At 48.3% G+C, this 16,694-nt stretch overlaps 7 protein-coding genes across 7 annotated transcripts; 5 read left to right on the top strand and 2 right to left on the bottom strand.

Moving 5' to 3' along the window:
• Positions 1–298: 298 nt before the first annotated feature.
• On the bottom strand, positions 299–1,832 carry fqzB (FAD-dependent monooxygenase fmqB; the record flags this gene model as incomplete). Its single annotated transcript, XM_057187773.1, has 3 exons — positions 299–602; positions 658–1,597; positions 1,661–1,832. 3 exons carry the CDS (start codon positions 1,830–1,832, stop codon positions 299–301), a joined length of 1,416 nt encoding a protein of 471 aa, XP_057039476.1.
• Positions 1,833–3,071: 1,239 nt separating this feature from the next.
• Positions 3,072–4,306, top strand: N7518_006845 (putative adenosine deaminase; the record flags this gene model as incomplete). The annotated part of the gene is made up of 4 exons (XM_057187772.1): positions 3,072–3,128; positions 3,184–3,326; positions 3,393–4,053; positions 4,112–4,306. 4 exons carry the CDS (start codon positions 3,072–3,074, stop codon positions 4,304–4,306), a joined length of 1,056 nt encoding a protein of 351 aa, XP_057039475.1.
• Positions 4,307–4,783: 477 nt separating this feature from the next.
• Positions 4,784–7,501, top strand: N7518_006844 (uncharacterized protein; the record flags this gene model as incomplete). Its single annotated transcript, XM_057187771.1, has 1 exon — positions 4,784–7,501. One exon carries the CDS (start codon positions 4,784–4,786, stop codon positions 7,499–7,501), a length of 2,718 nt encoding a protein of 905 aa, XP_057039474.1.
• Positions 7,502–8,193: 692 nt separating this feature from the next.
• On the top strand, positions 8,194–8,916 carry N7518_006843 (uncharacterized protein; the record flags this gene model as incomplete). Its single annotated transcript, XM_057187770.1, has 2 exons — positions 8,194–8,369; positions 8,421–8,916. Coding segments are annotated over 2 exons (672 nt in total), but the record flags the coding sequence as incomplete, so codon positions are not given.
• Positions 8,917–9,306: 390 nt separating this feature from the next.
• On the top strand, positions 9,307–10,457 carry N7518_006842 (putative Coatomer subunit epsilon; the record flags this gene model as incomplete). Its single annotated transcript, XM_057187769.1, has 5 exons — positions 9,307–9,331; positions 9,389–9,767; positions 9,839–9,974; positions 10,051–10,289; positions 10,349–10,457. 5 exons carry the CDS (start codon positions 9,307–9,309, stop codon positions 10,455–10,457), a joined length of 888 nt encoding a protein of 295 aa, XP_057039472.1.
• A 174-nt stretch (positions 10,458–10,631) lies between these two features.
• N7518_006841 (putative 6-hexanolactone hydrolase) lies at positions 10,632–11,907 on the bottom strand (the record flags this gene model as incomplete). The annotated part of the gene is made up of 3 exons (XM_057187768.1): positions 10,632–11,344; positions 11,461–11,606; positions 11,696–11,907. 3 exons carry the CDS (start codon positions 11,905–11,907, stop codon positions 10,632–10,634), a joined length of 1,071 nt encoding a protein of 356 aa, XP_057039471.1.
• Positions 11,908–14,767: 2,860 nt separating this feature from the next.
• N7518_006840 (sugar porter family MFS transporter) lies at positions 14,768–16,509 on the top strand (the record flags this gene model as incomplete). Its single annotated transcript, XM_057187767.1, has 4 exons — positions 14,768–14,856; positions 14,903–15,115; positions 15,176–15,747; positions 15,797–16,509. The coding sequence occupies 4 exons, from the start codon at positions 14,768–14,770 to the stop codon at positions 16,507–16,509; spliced, it is 1,587 nt and encodes a 528-aa protein (XP_057039470.1).
• Between the last annotated feature and the right edge of the window lie 185 nt (positions 16,510–16,694).

Below are 16,694 nucleotides of genomic sequence, written 5' to 3'. Positions count from 1 at the left end.
TATAGTGAAACGAGGATGAAACGCGATGACCAATCCTACAGAAAAGTTGATGTTGTTATTATTCAAATTATCATTCCGATTATTTCCTAGCTAGTAGAGAATTACATATCTGTTAAATCACATCATACTTTTCGTACTGCATATTTCTGTCAAAATATCCTTCAAAAACCACACATATCTAACTAGCCTCGTGAAAATGCTCAAACTCCGTGACTGTTGTGAAGCCAAGGAAGCAGACAGGTGGGTCGTGGGAAAATATAATATTCATAATAAATAGTGGAACTGCTTCCCTTCTACCTTAGGAATTCGTCTTCGTGTCCCACTGTGAGCCAAGAGACTGCTCCAAGCCCTTGAAGTCGTTCACCCGGTGCTTTCCTTTTGCGGGAACGTTGACGGGAACATATTCCTCATGAGACAATATAGCCTCAACAGCAATGGGAAATTCCTCGTATGCAGAGGACTGGCAATCGTGCCCAAGGATCCACGTTGGCCGTGGAGTCTTCATCATGTCCGGGTTCTTTTTTATTGCGTCCCAATCTGGTTGGTGCCATGAATCGTGGTTCTCCTTGCCACCGGTTTGGATCAGAGTGGCTCGTTGATGCCTGTCCGAAAATATTAGTGACCTACACAACACGATATTCATAAGGATGTATCAACCTGATCTTTTCCGCAGCCCGTAAGCCAAGGGGCACGTTCTTCTTCCCTGCAAGCTCTAGAGAAATTGCCAACACAGCCGCATCTTCAATGGCCTGACTAGCACCTTGTCCAGCCATAGGAAGATAGGGGTGGGCAGCATCTCCTACCAAGAGAACTCGCCCTGCGGGAGATAGCCATGTCTCAAGGGGAGGCCTGGTCAGGAGGGGGAAATTGATCGCCTTCCCGGGCGGTGTCCGCTTGATTATTGGGGCAATCCGATCCCAGCAAGGCCAGTCCTTGATCTGGTCAAGGACATCCTGTACATTAGCCGGAGCTGTCCAGGACTCGCGGGCATTGCCCTTGGGGTCCAGATGGGTAAAGATCCACATTACAGCCTTGCCCAGCTTCACAGTGCACATGGTGAACTCGCACCCCTTGCCCACGAATGCTAATGCCTGGTCGGTTTTTCCTGCACCGGCAAGCAACCAGTTTGCCTCAGGGTCTGAAGCAATCTCATCGGCGTCGAAATATGCCCGGAATGCTGCATATCCCGAACTCACGGGCGCCGGATCCTTGCCCGTCACAAATCCTCGAGCTTTGCTATGCACACCATCGCTAGCGATTACACAATCAGCCCACACCTTCTGGTCGTTGACCACCACGCCGGCCCTCTCGTCTGTCTCGAAGTATTCCGAGACTCGCGCACTGAACTGGACTTCAATCCCAAGTTCCTGCGTATGCTGATACAGAATATTCGCCAGGTCACACCGGTTCAAAAAGAACCCATCGCCCTTTCGGAACCCAGACATCGCATTTGTCACGATGAAATTCCCCGCATAGTCGTGTATATCGACTGCTTGGACATGGCTGACCTGGGCCTCGAGCTGTCGGTGAATATGCCCATTTGTCCCCCATTTGGAGACAACACGAGCCGCATTAGTTCCAATTCCAATGCAATCACCTTCTTTCTGATTAGATGTGTTTTTTAAGTTTTCTAGATTGATATATCTCAGGATCGACATACCTTGAGCTCGTGGTGAGGAGGCCTTTTCGATGATTGCCACCGAATGACCTTTGCGATGGCATTCAATGGCTGCAGCTAATCCTCCGATTCCTAATCCGACAACAATAACGTTTATTCCACTGGATCGAGGCTCAGCAACCGCGTCCGGGCCGCGTACCGATGACACAGTCATGATGAAGTTTAATGAGCTTGGAATATTCGGGGGGTAGAATTAGAAGGCGGATTTTGAATGACTTGAATGTGTAATCTAAGTCCCCATCAAGGCACGCTAGGAACATGCAAGGGTTAACGGCTTGCATATACTGTGGCAAATGGTTACTTGCACTACGTAGTGAACTTGATTCCGATTCCCAACCCGCTTCTATGTTGTAGGCAGGTTAATCCCGCGGATATGATAAGTCCACATTCATCCTAGATATTGGTTGTAAAGCATCACACCGCCACTTCTACAGTGTTCTTATTATGACCGACTCGTGACAAACTGTAGCAAACTACAATAAATAAAACGTAGCAGACCAAGTTACCATGATGATGTGCAATAATTCAAGCTCCGTAGACTGTGACATGTCCTCGATTCATTCGAGATGATCGCGATAAGGCAGCATGACCACCCCATATAGTACTGAACCTTCGGTAGGTGGCTTTCAGGTTGATCCCTCATTTCCTGCCCAGTCTCTCTCTCTTCCCCTTACCATACTCTTTTAAGTATGTTATGATCACGTGATATATACTACGTAGTAGTCACGTGGCAATATAGACATCACGTGATATGTACCCTACGGCAATCACGTGCTTTCGGTATATCACGTAATACACTCAAACAAACACAACGCCCACGCCAAGCAAATGAATAAACAAACCGCGGCGTAGCCAATAGGCCGACTGCAGGCCATCTAAGTCGACCTGACATAGCATCTCGACAATTCTTTTGGCAATGTCAAATGACAAGAATCTTCGCCATTGCGTAGTTTCAGGCGGTTTCAGACTTGATGAACTGGTAGGATGGTTGTCTCGAGGGAATTTTAGGATGATTGTTGAACAAAGAGAGCACATGGTGCTTTGGAATCAAACCAACTGTCAAACAAAAATACTAGACAAAGGGCTACGCCACGCGAATTAGAAATCCGGTTCCAATTCATTCAAGGTAAAGTCGGTCATGTAGCGCCATAGCAAAGAGGTCAAGTCCCTGCCTATCAAGAGCCGCGATGTCAATCCCTCGGCGTATTCTGGGCGATGCAATTAGCTCGAGTTTATCTGCTTGGCACATCAGCATTATATCCGGTTATCTTGAATGTGGGGGCCATATAGTATAGCCAGTGAGATAGCAAGGTGGTGGTGTTCATGTGAAGTTGTGAAGGCAGAAAGTCACCTGCCCCGCTTCTACTAATATCCCTCATTAGTTGACCAGGCCATGGATGATTCAAAGCCAGTTGATCAGAGATTCACTAAAGCACTACCGAAGATTGAGGTATGATTGATGCCTCGTTCCACTGCTAGATTTTTCTGACTCGATCACACTCCAGCTTCACGCTCATCTCAGCGGGAGCATCAGTCGCCAATGCCTGCATGAAATTTGGAAACGCAAAAAAGAGCACAATCCCGATCTCAATGTAGAGGATCCGCTGGTACTGATGCCTCTGGGCAAGGTCGATTATACACTGGAAACGTAGGTGTCTGTGTCCACACCGAACGATGCTGCAAATAATTATTTTCCATGCTAACCCAGGCTCAGGTTCTTCTCCACATTCTCCAAGTTGACCTACCAACTCTGCAACGACCTAGAAAGCTTGGTATACGCTACTAATTCGGTCCTGGAGGACTTTCTTGGAGACAGAGTAGTGTACCTTGAGCTACGGACCATACCAAGAGCATCTCCCGGTATCACTCGAGAGCAATACATCAGCTCAGTTCTAGCTACAATCGAGAAATTCCGAAGTAAAACACAACAGATGTCTGTGTTTCTAATTCTAGCCATCGATCGCGGCAGTATGACAGCAGCAGAGGCGGATGAGATCGTCAATCTTGCCATCGAAAACAAGCCGCGCGGGGTTGTGGGGGTGGATATATGCGGCAACCCAACCAGAGGCGATGTCAGCATCTACAAAGAATCATTTTCGAAAGCCAAAGCCAATGGGCTAGGAATCACCATTCATTTTGCTGAGACAGCAGCCTCGGCTTCTGCGAGCGAGCTGTCGACCCTTCTTTCATTCCAACCCGATCGATTGGGCCATGTCATCCATGTGCCTGACGAGGTCAAGAAGGAGATTGCGCGGCGCAAGCTCGGTCTGGAATTGTGTATTTCTTGCAATGTACATGCGAAAATGATTAATGGGAGTTTCTTGGATCACCATTTCGGTTATTGGCGACACGAGGACTGCCCTATCGCACTCTGCGTAAGTTCTTCCCACTGAGATGGAGTTCTGTTTCCTCTCTGACTATCTATTTGCACAGACCGACGATGTGGGATTTTTCTGTAGCCCCGTCTCGAGCGAGTACTTGTTGGCCGCACAGCATTTCGGCTTGAGTCGTGCTGATCTCTTGGAAATGTGCATTAAGTCTGCAAATGCAATTTTTGCTGGCGAGTACCACAAAGGGAGAATCCAAAGTATGCTGGAAGGATTCGCTACTCGGTTTGACTCTGCATGAGTGGTTGGAACTGTATCGGCTTGTTGGATGTCGCTTTTGTTATTACCAGAAAAAGATGTCTATTGGTTATACGTAGAAAACCCGTTTCCAAATTCAGCCGATTTTTCCTACTGAAAAGAATATTGTGGAGCCAACTAAATCATGTTATTCTCAGCTTCAGCTGTTGTGGAAGCTATACCCGATTAGGCATCCGATCTCAGCCTCAAATCGTTCAGCTTCCATCGCTAACCTCAATCCGTTGCCCGCCTCGTACCGCCTCCTTTTCTTTTTACCTTGGTGTCATAACATTGACTTAATTCTTTCGGACATTATACTGTTTGCAGCGTGGATTCAATTTGCCGTTGCTATTTAATCCCCTCCGACCCCCAGCATCTCAACCTCATTTTATCAGCTCCATTTGCAAATTCAAACAAAATATCTCAATCTTTTTCCTCAAAACGTGGACGCTCCTCTCACATCACTCAAAGCTTTAACATAATGACGACAAATGGAGCTCTCCCACAGACACTCAAGTCTATCACTGCCACGAAAATCAATGAACTCTCCAAGCAACGCGCCTTATTTGATCGGCGCAAAGCCAGAATCCTTGAAGTTGCCAACGCAGCCCCAGATCTACGCACCCGTGCTGAGGCCTTGCTGTATGGACTCACACGCCTGAAAGGATACCCCAAGGATTTGCTTGACGAACATGACCTGGATCTAGATGCCGATCCCTCACCTGAGGAATCGGAAGATAAAGTCATTATTTGGCGAGTAGGTCGTTTGCAGCCGGGAGATCATACAAGCATACATCGCTTTCTTCTCCAAAGTCGCTACGATCCTTCCATCTCCCCGGCAGCTATACAGGATCGTGTCGATCAACTTGAAAAGGAGTTGCAATACCTCGAGAAAAAGCATGAGCACAGTGCATTTTACAGCAATTTGGTTACTGAGTGGCTGTCGGACTTGGATGGAAGCATCATTTCCAAATCCACGAGCTCCGGCTCGAGCTCCGACAACATTGTGCGGGCGGAAATGCCTGAGCAACGCGCGACTTGGGAGTCCTTGACTTTTACTGCTGCGACACATGTCAATGAAGATGCAATTCGGTCCTACCTTGATGATCTTTTCACACAAACCAACCTTTCTCGACAGGCACTCATGGATCTCCGAGCAAGTATCCAGTTGTTTGGGACAGAATTATCCTCAAAGAATAACTGGTTCAATGTAGAGGAACTCAAGTGGGTCTCTCGCGCACTTCTCAAGTCCGATCTTCTTAGCGATGAGAAGACATCCATTCTGAAAGAGTTCATGCGGAACAACGAGGTTGCCCAGGAAGTGGCAGATGTGCTCAACATGCGCATTTCCTCGCTTGACAGCTGGACCTGGAGCGGAGCCGCAGATGGTGTTTCTGTTGAGATGCGCCGCCAGCTGAATGGTAAATATCGGTTTTTCATGGACGAAGACCTTCTTGATGCCCTTCTGCTACAGTACCTCGGGACTAAGTGGGCTGTGAAGCTGCGAAATGTATTTGAGACATTCCTACACTCGAACGCCTGGAAGCCCTTGAATGAGGATATCCCAGACGATCACAAGGAGATGCGAAAGTACTTCCTTGGTCAATACGCCAACTCGGACGCTGGCAAGCTCAACGAGATTCGAAGGATGACATACGCCGACCAATATTTCATGAGCCAACTACCCACATCAACCGCCGAAGGCGCTCGGGAGTATGATGACACTACGGGTTCCAGTCCAGAAAACCCCATGGATAAAAAGCACTCCCTTTTACACCTCCTGATCACAGAATCCATCATCCATAAGCATCAGCGCGGCGACTTTACTGCAATCCGATCGGACTTTGAGTGGTTTGGCCCTTCAATTCCCCATACCACCATGCTCACCGTGCTGGAGTTCTTTGGGGTCTCTGAGCTGTGGATTAAGTTCTTTGTTGTGTTCCTAGAGGCCCCGCTGAAGTTTGCCCAAGATGGAGCCGAGGGCTCTGTTCAAACCCGCAAGCGTGGCGTTCCAATGAGTCATACACTGAGTGATTGCTTCGGAGAATCTGTTCTCTTTTGTATGGACTACGCAGTCAATCAAGCTACAGACGGCGCCTTTCTGTACCGGCTCCATGATGACTTCTGGTTCTGGGGGGCAGAGAATACTTGCGTCAAGGCATGGGGGGCAATGGAGCAGTTCACTCAGGTGATGGACTTGAAGTTCAATCAGGAGAAGACGGGAACTGTGCAGATGGGCCTGAATAAAACCCCGAAAGATTCGGCTCTTCCCACCGGTGATATCCGCTGGGGCTTTCTGGTTTTGGATGCGGAGAAAGAGAGATTCATAATCGATCAAACCCAGGTCGACCAACACATCGAAGAGCTTTTACGACAGCTTTCGGCCTGCAAAAGTGTGTTCGCTTGGGTCCAGGCATGGAACAGCTACTTCGGCCGCTTCTTTACCAACAACTTTGCAAAGCCAGCCACTTGCTTTGGTCGGGACCATATCGACATGGCCATTTCCACCCTGAGCCGCATCGAGCGCACACTCTTCAACAAAATCTCAGATGATAAAAGCTCGTCGAATCAAATCAGTGGTGTCACCGACTATCTACGCACTGTGATCGCAGATCGGTTCGATATCCATGATCTTCCAGATGGATTCTTCTATTATCCTGTTGAACTCGGCGGCCTGGGTCTTCTCAATCCCTTCGTCCGACTTCTCGCCATGCGTGAAAATATGAAACAAACTCCCCAGAAGCTATTCCACAAGGCCTCGCTGATGGAGGAGAAGGAATACGAGGGGGACAAAGAAGAGTTCAAAAAGAACGGTGCTGATGCTAGCATCCCATTTTCGAGCAAATGGGGGGTCGAAACCACATCATTCATGTCCCTGGAAGACTACACCCGGTACCCAGAAACATTTAGCTCTTCTCTTGTGGGCGTGTACAGGCAACTAGCCGAGGTTCCGGATGAGATGAGTGTGGATCCGAGTTGGAGCTTGGTAAGGGAGCAAAAGTGCCTTGATCAAAGGTCCTCTGAAGGCTCTATAAATGCTTTCTGGAATACAATGACACCTTATTGGAAATGGGTGGCGGAGTTTTACCACGAAGGGATGGTCCGTACTTACGGTAGCCTGGATGCCGTGAATCGCCAGTCTATGCCCCTTGGTGTCGTGAAGACACTACGAGAGGGTAAATTCAGATGGCAGGGTTGATCGATGATCTGGTTTATGCAGCAGAGCAAATTCATTTCCAAATATAGGATAAATAAAGATCATTCACTCACTATTCTGACTAAATATTGACGCATACTAGTTAACTAGTAGTTACATCATGAAGTTAGTTTGTTGCACTCCTCTACTAAACGGCAATGTCCTGTAGAAGTGAAGAATAAACCACACCTAGAGTAACAACTCACTAATTATCTAGGACTATGCTCATTAATTATACTTATATAGAGATACCTAAACCCAACTGTACACATTCATTTCCCTGAGTTTCTAGCCTCCACTCCTGGTGATATATTGTATTCACACCCGCAGTCGTTTACCATCATTATGATGTATATAAGGTTTCCCGCAGTCTGGGTGCTGCCCGGTTTCAAGATGTACTTTACTTATTGCGATGCTTGTGGCGCTCGTTCCATCATCGCCGAAATACCTTTCGGCCTAGCAACCATGGATGTAGCCCTAATTTACCTCTATTGGGGAAAGTACCTTCAACTACGATCGGAACTCGATGTCGGCTCTCAAGAGGGCTTAGTAGCTTTCGAATAACGGTCTATATATACAGCCATTTGAATCCAGCTCTCTGCTTGGTTTATCTTACTTCTTCATCTATCTTCTCTGACACTTGCATCATTCAGCCCTCAGGTATAGAATCCACTTCAAGTATCCCTCAACTATAGAGTACATTCAATACTCGATTCACCCCACGGGAACAAGACCAGAACCAACCCTTCCTCACAGATCACCAAGGGCTATATACAACATCGCACGATGGCATCCGTGCAAATGGACTTCAACTGGCTCCATGCTATTTCTGGGGACATATATATATAGACAACGGGAGCATAGACCCAAGGTAAGCATCTATGTCTATATCTCTTCCAATATACATTAACATGATTCACAGGACACTCAAAGTCCATCAGGTGGTTACAGCCCACCAGGACGAAACATTTCGGTCCGAAAAACAGCCATCTCCCCAGCCATCTCCCCAGTCATCGCCCCGGTCCTCCTCCTCCCTAGACCTACGAGCTCTAGGTCCGCTGAAGCTGGAACATGACCCTCCAGTCCCGAGACTAATCAGCAAGTCATCTCTCCGTCGGCTGCACAATTGTCTCAACCAACAGGGCCAAAGGCGAAGATTCATCGAGTTTCGCGTTGAAGAAGAGGACGCGGCATCACTGGTCAGGACTCTGACTGACTTGGAGTACGAAAACTCATTCCTCCCATTCTGTGGAGCCTTACCACCACCGTATGGGAGATCCTCCGAAGACACCTGTCATTCTTCATCACCGTCGTCTTCTCAGCCTGAGCCTCAGTGGTTGGCTCTTGTGATTGCGCGAGTTGTATCAAGCAAGGCCCGCAAAGCATGTCGGGCCTTGAAGAAGAAGTTTCCTCGGTGATTCCAAGAAAAGAAGATTGTTACATGATCTAAGGCAGATCATGGACCCCATGCATATTATTGTCTGTTATCGCTGGCGAAAAGTCACCTTGTGCCAGTAAGCAAAATCGGGGTACTCTTTTGCCTTTCATCCGGAATTAAATATATATTTTTCACTTTCAATTATGAAAAGATAGAATTAAGCATATATTTGTAGAACAAGTGTCGTTGAAGTAAGTGGAAGAAGTGTAACTAGATGATCGAAATGTGTATCTAAGATTGAGCGGTCGGCCCACCTGCCCCTGTTATCTCGGCAAAGTTGCCTCTTCCCCATAAAGCCACCGTGAACAACTGCGGCCAGGACATCAACAACACCCATTTCCCCCGAACCAATTCTTCCACGACAGCCAACATGGATCCCTTTTCTGCAGAGGGCGGTACGCATTCCAGTTCTTTCTACAGCTCCGATCAACGCTAACCCAGCTTCCTCGCAGAGCTCCTCAACATCCACAGCGCCTTCCACTCAGGCCAATACCAGAATGTGATCGACTTCGAGACCGCCGCGCTCTCCCCCGAGAACCAGCTCCCCGCTAAAGTCCTCCGACTCCGCGCCCAGATTGCCCTTGGCCAATTCGAAGAAAGCCTCGCCGAGCCCTCCATCGAAGAGGACAGCCCTGACCTCTCTGCCGTCAGGGCCCTGGCACTGCAGTCCTCCGGCAAGACAGACGCTGCCCTGCAGCTCGCACAGGAGCTCGCAGAGAACTACCCCGAAAACAACACGGTGCAGGTTCTTGCTGCTACCGTGCTCCAGGCCCAGGGGCACAGCGAGGAGGCGCTGGCGCTGCTGTCCAAGCACCAGGGTAACCTCGAGGCGTGAGTGACCCCGTCGCAAGTAGGCCGTGAATATAACGGAGCATGTTGGTCTGACATTCTATCTCTACTAGCGTCTCCCTCATCGTCCAGATCCACCTCGTACAAAACCGGACCGATCTCGCGCTCAAGGAGGTTCAGGCTGCCAAGCGCTGGGGTCAGGATTCGCTGCTGGTCAACGTTGCCGAGTCGTGGGTTGGCTTGAGAGTTGTATGTTGATGATAAACCCATAATCTTCTGGTTGATGGTTGATGGTCTATGAGTGCTGATTTGTGTTTCTGTACAGGGCGGCGACAAGTACCAGTCTGCTTTCTACGTCTTCGAGGAGCTCGCATCCGCACCCGGTACCTCCGCACCGCTATCTATCGTTGGTCAGGCCATCGCTGAGATCCACCTGGGTCGTCTTCCTGAGGCTGAGGCTGCCCTCACCGCTGCCCTTGAGACATACCCTACCGACGTGGAGTTGATTGCCAATAGCATTGTTTTGAATGTGTTGGCTGGCAAGCAGACCGAGGACCTGGAGTTGTATGTCATCCCATCGGAGAAGGAGACAATGAACTCGATGCTAACTTTACCTCGTCTAGCCGGCTACAGCAGGTCCAGCCCGCGCACCCCCTTCTCACCGATATCCAGGAGAAGAGCGAGTTTTTCGATACTGCGGCGGCTAAGTTCTCTGCTAAGGTCTCATCGTAGAAATATCTCAATGCTGTTCCCTATATTTGTTGTTATGTTTAATCCGAGTCAGGGGAGCTTATCCTACTTGTTTATGAGAGACACGACCTATCTCAATATTGCAACTGGTGTCATATTTGGATATCTCATCTGTAATTTGGTACAAGAGATAGGAACAATACAAATCCGTTTCTATCACAGCCGAGCAGCCAACCATTCTCGCAACGCCGAATGAGTCTGAGTCTCCTCCTTCGCCATAGTAAAAAAGGGCGCATCATGCGACTCATCCTGCCCAATCACAAAGGTAATGTCCTTGAACTCCGCCTTAACCTTCTTCACAAACTCCCGAATGGGCGAAAGCAAAAGCTCATCCTCACCAGCAAGAATCAAAATCCTCTCCGTCTTAGCACTCTCCCACCAACCAGGTGGTGCATCAAACGGCTGGTTCCAATTATCCTCCGGCAAACCGGCACGGTAAGAAATAGTCCACCTCTCCAAAGCCTCCCGCGGAATAATATCCTTCCACTTATTCTCCTCTATCGACGGCCAGTCCGTGCTAAAGTGTATCCAGGGCGAGAACGCAAAGACGCCCGCCAACGGCACCGACAGCTCCAGCGGCTTGATTTCCGCGTGCGGGTGGGACAGGTGCAGCAGCGTCGCCGCGGCAAGGTTCCCGCCAGCTGAGTCCCCGCCGATAATCACGTTGGCCGGTGAGCGGCCCGTCTCGTTGATGATGTAGCGCAGTGCCTCAACGGCTTGTCGCATCTGGGTCGGATACGTCGACTCAGGGATGAGCGAGTACCGTGGGAAGAAGACGGCTAGGTTGTCGCCGGTTTTGTCCAAGTCTTTCAGCATGTCGAGCCAGAATTCGAAGTACGCTGCCATGGCGGGGACGGCGAAACCGCCGCCTGTTTTTATAAGTTAGTATTTTGGTTGATATCATGCATTTAATGTTATGATCAGGCTTTTTTGCTCTGTGGATGCTAATTTCTCCGAGTGTTACACTGTGGAGGTTGGGACGCACCGTGGTAGTATATAATGACGTTCTTGGCGTCCTTGTTTCCGATCCAGTGGCCCTCGGTGTTGTGTGGGAGTACGACAGTCTCGGGTTTGAGACCGTGCTTTTTCATGACGCTTTCGTAGGCCGCTGAAGTTGAGGGGCTGAGGTACCTGTGCAATAATACAAAGTCAATGTCGTGTTCATTCTGATGCTTGCTTCTTGCAACTTGCAGAAGAATTGGAGCGAGAGAACAACATACTGCATCTGACGATCTGACCTCCGAGTCAGGAGTTTGCGAATCACAGCGGACACAACATAGTGATCGTAACGCCTAGGGCTGGCTTTACCCCGGAAAACACCAGCAATGGCAGCATATACCAAGCTGCCGCAAAGGGACAGGTACATGAATGGGATATCTACTTTTTCCCAGAAACTGAGCTGGGGCCCAGGGCCATCTTCCTTCGACGACATGGTGGTTTGAATGATTGAAACTCTTCAGCTCAGCCATGGGCTTTTGTATCCTCAATGCCCTTGGCTGTGGGGCAGCGGGACCTCGGGAACTATCAGTTCGGGTAGATGCGAAAGGCTCGGTAGCCCTAACTTCCTTTATCTCCCGGGCAGCTTACAACATACATAATTTCAACAAAGGTTCATATGAACTAGAAGCCCTGATAAATACTCAATGAAGGATCCTGGTGATATAAAACAGGTGTTCTTCCTGGTTGGAAACAGGTCCTACCCAGCAGCCAGCTTATCACTAGCTGGTTTGGCTAATCTATAAGTTTTCAACTAGACACATAGATTGAGCTTATAAACCCAGGCTTTGCTTATTACAATATAGCCCTGGAGGAGGTGGGCAACGTGGCACAGCTGAAAATATGTACTGGAAGTGTGAAGCGGTCCACAACTCAGCTCCTCATCCAGCTTAACTCCAGCTTAATCCCGATCACCGCTATTCACCGCCCGTCTCTTTTTACTTCGGAATATCTATAGTCCGTGATCGTCACCAACCCTTTGATTGCTCTTACCTTAAGCCACTGGGAAATTATAAGTACCTGGTCCTCCCCCCAGATTGGTTCTCTTTTTCTTTCTTCTTCATCCTAGTGCAAGGGCTTTACACGTATCAGTGAGGAGACATCCGAGATCGTGTTTTTGCTGGTTGAAAACTACCAACTTGACTGCTTCAAGTGAGCCTCACGGCTTGCTTGGGAATTTTTGAAACATGCTTACCTCAACTCTTTGACTCTTGAGTCCTCGAGTTGAGTTCCTTTGAATTTGATGCCATGATGGATATTTGACCTCAGTGTGCGATCACCAGTATCACGTGCTGCCACATTTAGATCTTTGTTTTGTTTGTTCGTTTGCTCGCTCGCTTCCTGTTTGCATTGTTTACTAGTTTGCTTCCATAGATTGTTTGTTAGATAGCTAAGCGATAGGTTTAGGGTTTGCAACGTTTGCAAAGTGTCAGTTATATCAACAGGCTGCTTCCCACTTTTGCACTTGCTTCTTTCCCTCTCCATCCTAGTTTCTGAATTGATTCCGTTCTTTCTTAATTGAGTAGACCTGGCACGTCACCGTCTTTGCTTGCACAGATAGTTGCCATAACTACCCATTAATTTCACATGTTCCTTTCTTCCTTCCCCATCTATACTCCATACCTTCCTCCCCATCTGATAGGTGCTGAAACCTATGCCATATGATGGAACTTGAAGGCGGTTTTATTTCAAACCACCTGCCCCATTAGCTAGGAAATCTATATTCTCGATCAGCCATTTTTGGTTCAAATATCCAACATAGAAGTAAGTGGATATCATGTTTGCATTGTTTATCAACCCCGGACCCAAAAACCCGCCAAGGAACGGGTCGGGTCTAACCCGTCTACCCGCGGGTTTAACCCATAATATATCCTCACGTTTGTAATTGATGAATGTGGCATGATAGTTATCATGGTTTTCTTAATGACGATGTGAAGAGCACTCGGCCTTTCGAGACTAAATGCAGTCTTAGCAGTGACGTTATAAAGAGGATTCTGCCGATTCACACCGACTAAGTTGAGTGAACCCCACAAATACAGTCGTCTCCACTATTCCTTCTCCTCCTTTTCCCCTTCTCCCTGCTATACTCTGTACTTGGTTTTGAATTGGATGACTCTTTTCTTGAAATAACCAGCTAGTAACACCGAAGGCGCAAATATATACTATAAGCCATACTGATAATGAAACAAGTGAGCGACTATGGTAAGGATTAAGTTTTAAGGCGGCTTAAAATCAAAAGCTTTATAGTCGGGGATAACGGTGTTGTCGTCACCCCTTGAATAAGGCCTTGAGCGGAAGAAACTCCAATTACAATCTTGAAATGAAAATCCTCTGTGCTAATTTACCCGACCGGGACAGACACTTTGACCTCTTGTTGGCAAAAGAGTCCTCTTCAGCGACCTGCGATGACCTTTCATTGGATGGAATCAGCATGCAATTCAAAACTCGACTTGAAAAAGAGGAGATAACAAGCAAGGCAAACCTTCACTGGGAGGACAGAATGAGCGAAAAGGACGGAATAAGGTTGGCGGCTAAAGATGGAGACGTTGGAGTGAAGACGCTCTAGAAATCTCGCATGTGATGGGCCCATCACCTCTCACGGATAGCGGGCTAGCTCTAGCTAAAGCCATCTATAGCCAGCGAGGATTTCATTCGCTACCGGTAGAACAAGGGGCTGGGCAACTCGAAACATGTACAATCTTGCCGAGTCAGAAAACCGTCCCGCAAACGGACAGTTCTTGTGCCAGCTGTAAACGAGATCTCTTTCCCGGTGTGGTTTTAGATGGTTGAAAGCAGCGTGCGATACTCTTTGATGTCATATTAGCTATGCAGTGACTCGGGCAGCCGTGTATGGTCTCCGTCGGGACAAAGTTCCCTAAAGTATATTCCCACGCCGAGGCACGCCGACGATAATGGACCGGGCAAACCCCATGGGGTAAATGATCTACTAAGTGAGCAATATACGAGGGAAACCCCAGATAATAAAACGCCCATAGGTCATCGAGTGGGGCCACTTGTCGTGGCTTTCTCAAACTTGATTACGATTCCTGGGGCCCCGCATTCCTGGGCTCTGCATTCCTGGGGCCCCGCGATTCGTGAACAAAGGTGCCTCATGCTATAGAAAGGCAGTAGACGGCTAAAGGTAGATTAAGCGGGGCGAACTTAACCCAATTTAGTTGTATAGGCCGTAATGCTATAGTGCGAATTTATTCTCTTATGGAAGATATATAGTCTACAGATGTCCGACTATTCTTGACATCTTTTCATCACTACGACACTCCGTGTCCTTCGCTACAATGATGATTACCAATATTTATGTGATCACAGTCATCGCTGTGATCGGAGGCTCGCTCTTCGGCTTCGATCTGTCTTCGATGTCTGCCATGTGAGAGTTATCTTCGGAGGAAACAAGCGTTTTCTAATCAATGCAGCCTTTCTACCAAACAATACCGATGCTATTTCAATGAGGGACCTAATGGACCTCCATTCAATGATGAGTCTCACTGTTCCGGCCCAGGTTCTAACCTGCAAGGTGGGATCACCGCCTCCATGTCCGGAGGTTCTTTCATCGGGGCATTGATCTCGGGCTTCGTGACTGATATCTTCGGCCGAAAGTCGGCGATTCAATTGGGGGCTATCATATGGTTAGTTATGCTTCAATGAGCTGAGCTGAACTGAAAGTAGCTGACGTGATCCACGACCAGGATTATCGGAAGTACCCTCTGTTGCGCCGCCCAGAACATCCCTATGTTAATCGTTGGTCGATTCGTCAACGGTTTGTGCGTTGGAATTTGCTCAGCCCAAGTTCCTGTGTATGTTGGAGAGCTCGCGCCTCCCCATCTCAGAGGTTTGGTAATGGGTGCCCAGCAATGGGCCATCACATGGGGTGTTTTGATCATGTTCTATATCTCCTACGGCTCGTCCTTCCTCACAGGTCCTTTGGCTTTCCGGCTGCCTTGGGGTCTTCAGATGATCCCTGCAATTTTCCTCTTCATAGGGTTATTGTTTACCCCCGAGTCTCCACGATGGTTGGCAAAGAAAGATCGCTGGGAGGAATGTTGTCACATTATCTCTTCTATCCATGCCAACAACAACCTCGACGAGAACTTTATCCAGATGGAGATCCAACAGCTCAAAGATGCCTGTGAATTGGAGCGCGACAGGACCGACAACAGTTACATCGATCTTTTCCGGCCGCATATGCTTTGGCGCACGCACATCGTCGTCTTCGTCCAGATCTGGTGTCAACTCACTGGAATCAACGCCATTCTCTATTGTGAGCTCCCCCCTGTCCAGTGTAGTGGAATTATCACTAACATCTTTAGACATTACATATATCTTCGGAATGACAGGTCTCAGTGGCAGCTCCAACTTGGTGGCTTCATCCATCAGCTCCGTGATCAACGTGATTATGACAATCCCCGCACTCCTCTTCATGGATCGTGTCGGGCGTCGTCCATTACTCATAGGAGGCAGTATCTCTCTCTTCATTTGGTGGACCCTATGTGCAGGCCTAATGGGAGGCTATGGTGTCGCAGCCCCGCCAGGTGGCTTGGACAATATTCCCGAAGAGAGTTGGTTGATCACAGGAGCTCCTGCCAAGGTTGTGATTGCTTGCTCCTATCTCATTGTGGCCTCTTTCGCGCCAACATGGGGCCCTATTGAGTGGGTGTATCCGTCGGAGCTTTTCCCCCTCCGTCTGCGAGGCAAGGCCGCTGCCTTGTCCACTGCTAGCAATTGGGCATTCAATTTCGCTCTGAGCTATTTCATTCCACCTGCTTTCGTCAACATCACTTGGAAGACCTATATCATTTTTGCCGTGTTCGCCTTCGCTATGACCCTGCATGTCTTCTTCGTTTTCCCTGAGACATCGGGGAGGACACTAGAGGAAGTTGAAGATGCGTTCAAGGGTGTTAAGCTGGCTTGGAATATGGGGGCGGAGAAATTCAAGGATGAAGAGATAACACTTGAATATGAGCCGAAGCAAGAAGAAATTGAAAAGGCTGTGCACGTTGAAGATACTATAAGATCGACGTGAATGTATATATTGTTGAGACAGATCCCCTGCCATGGTACCTGGTCTGCCGGGCTTCTACCCAGCTAACTATTCAGTCAGCTAGCTGTTTGTTTGTACAGATTCAATGCTTCTCCTTCTTCCCTTCTTCCCTTCTCTTTGCCCTATTTTCTTTTGGAGGACAGAATAGCATCCCTTTTCTTGAAGCA

Source organism: Penicillium psychrosexuale (assembly GCF_028828465.1).
Source record: "Penicillium psychrosexuale strain IBT 29551 chromosome Unknown utg000004l, whole genome shotgun sequence".
Taxonomy (NCBI): Eukaryota; Fungi; Ascomycota; class Eurotiomycetes; order Eurotiales; family Aspergillaceae; genus Penicillium; species Penicillium psychrosexuale.
This window is presented reverse-complemented; position numbering and strand designations above follow the sequence as displayed.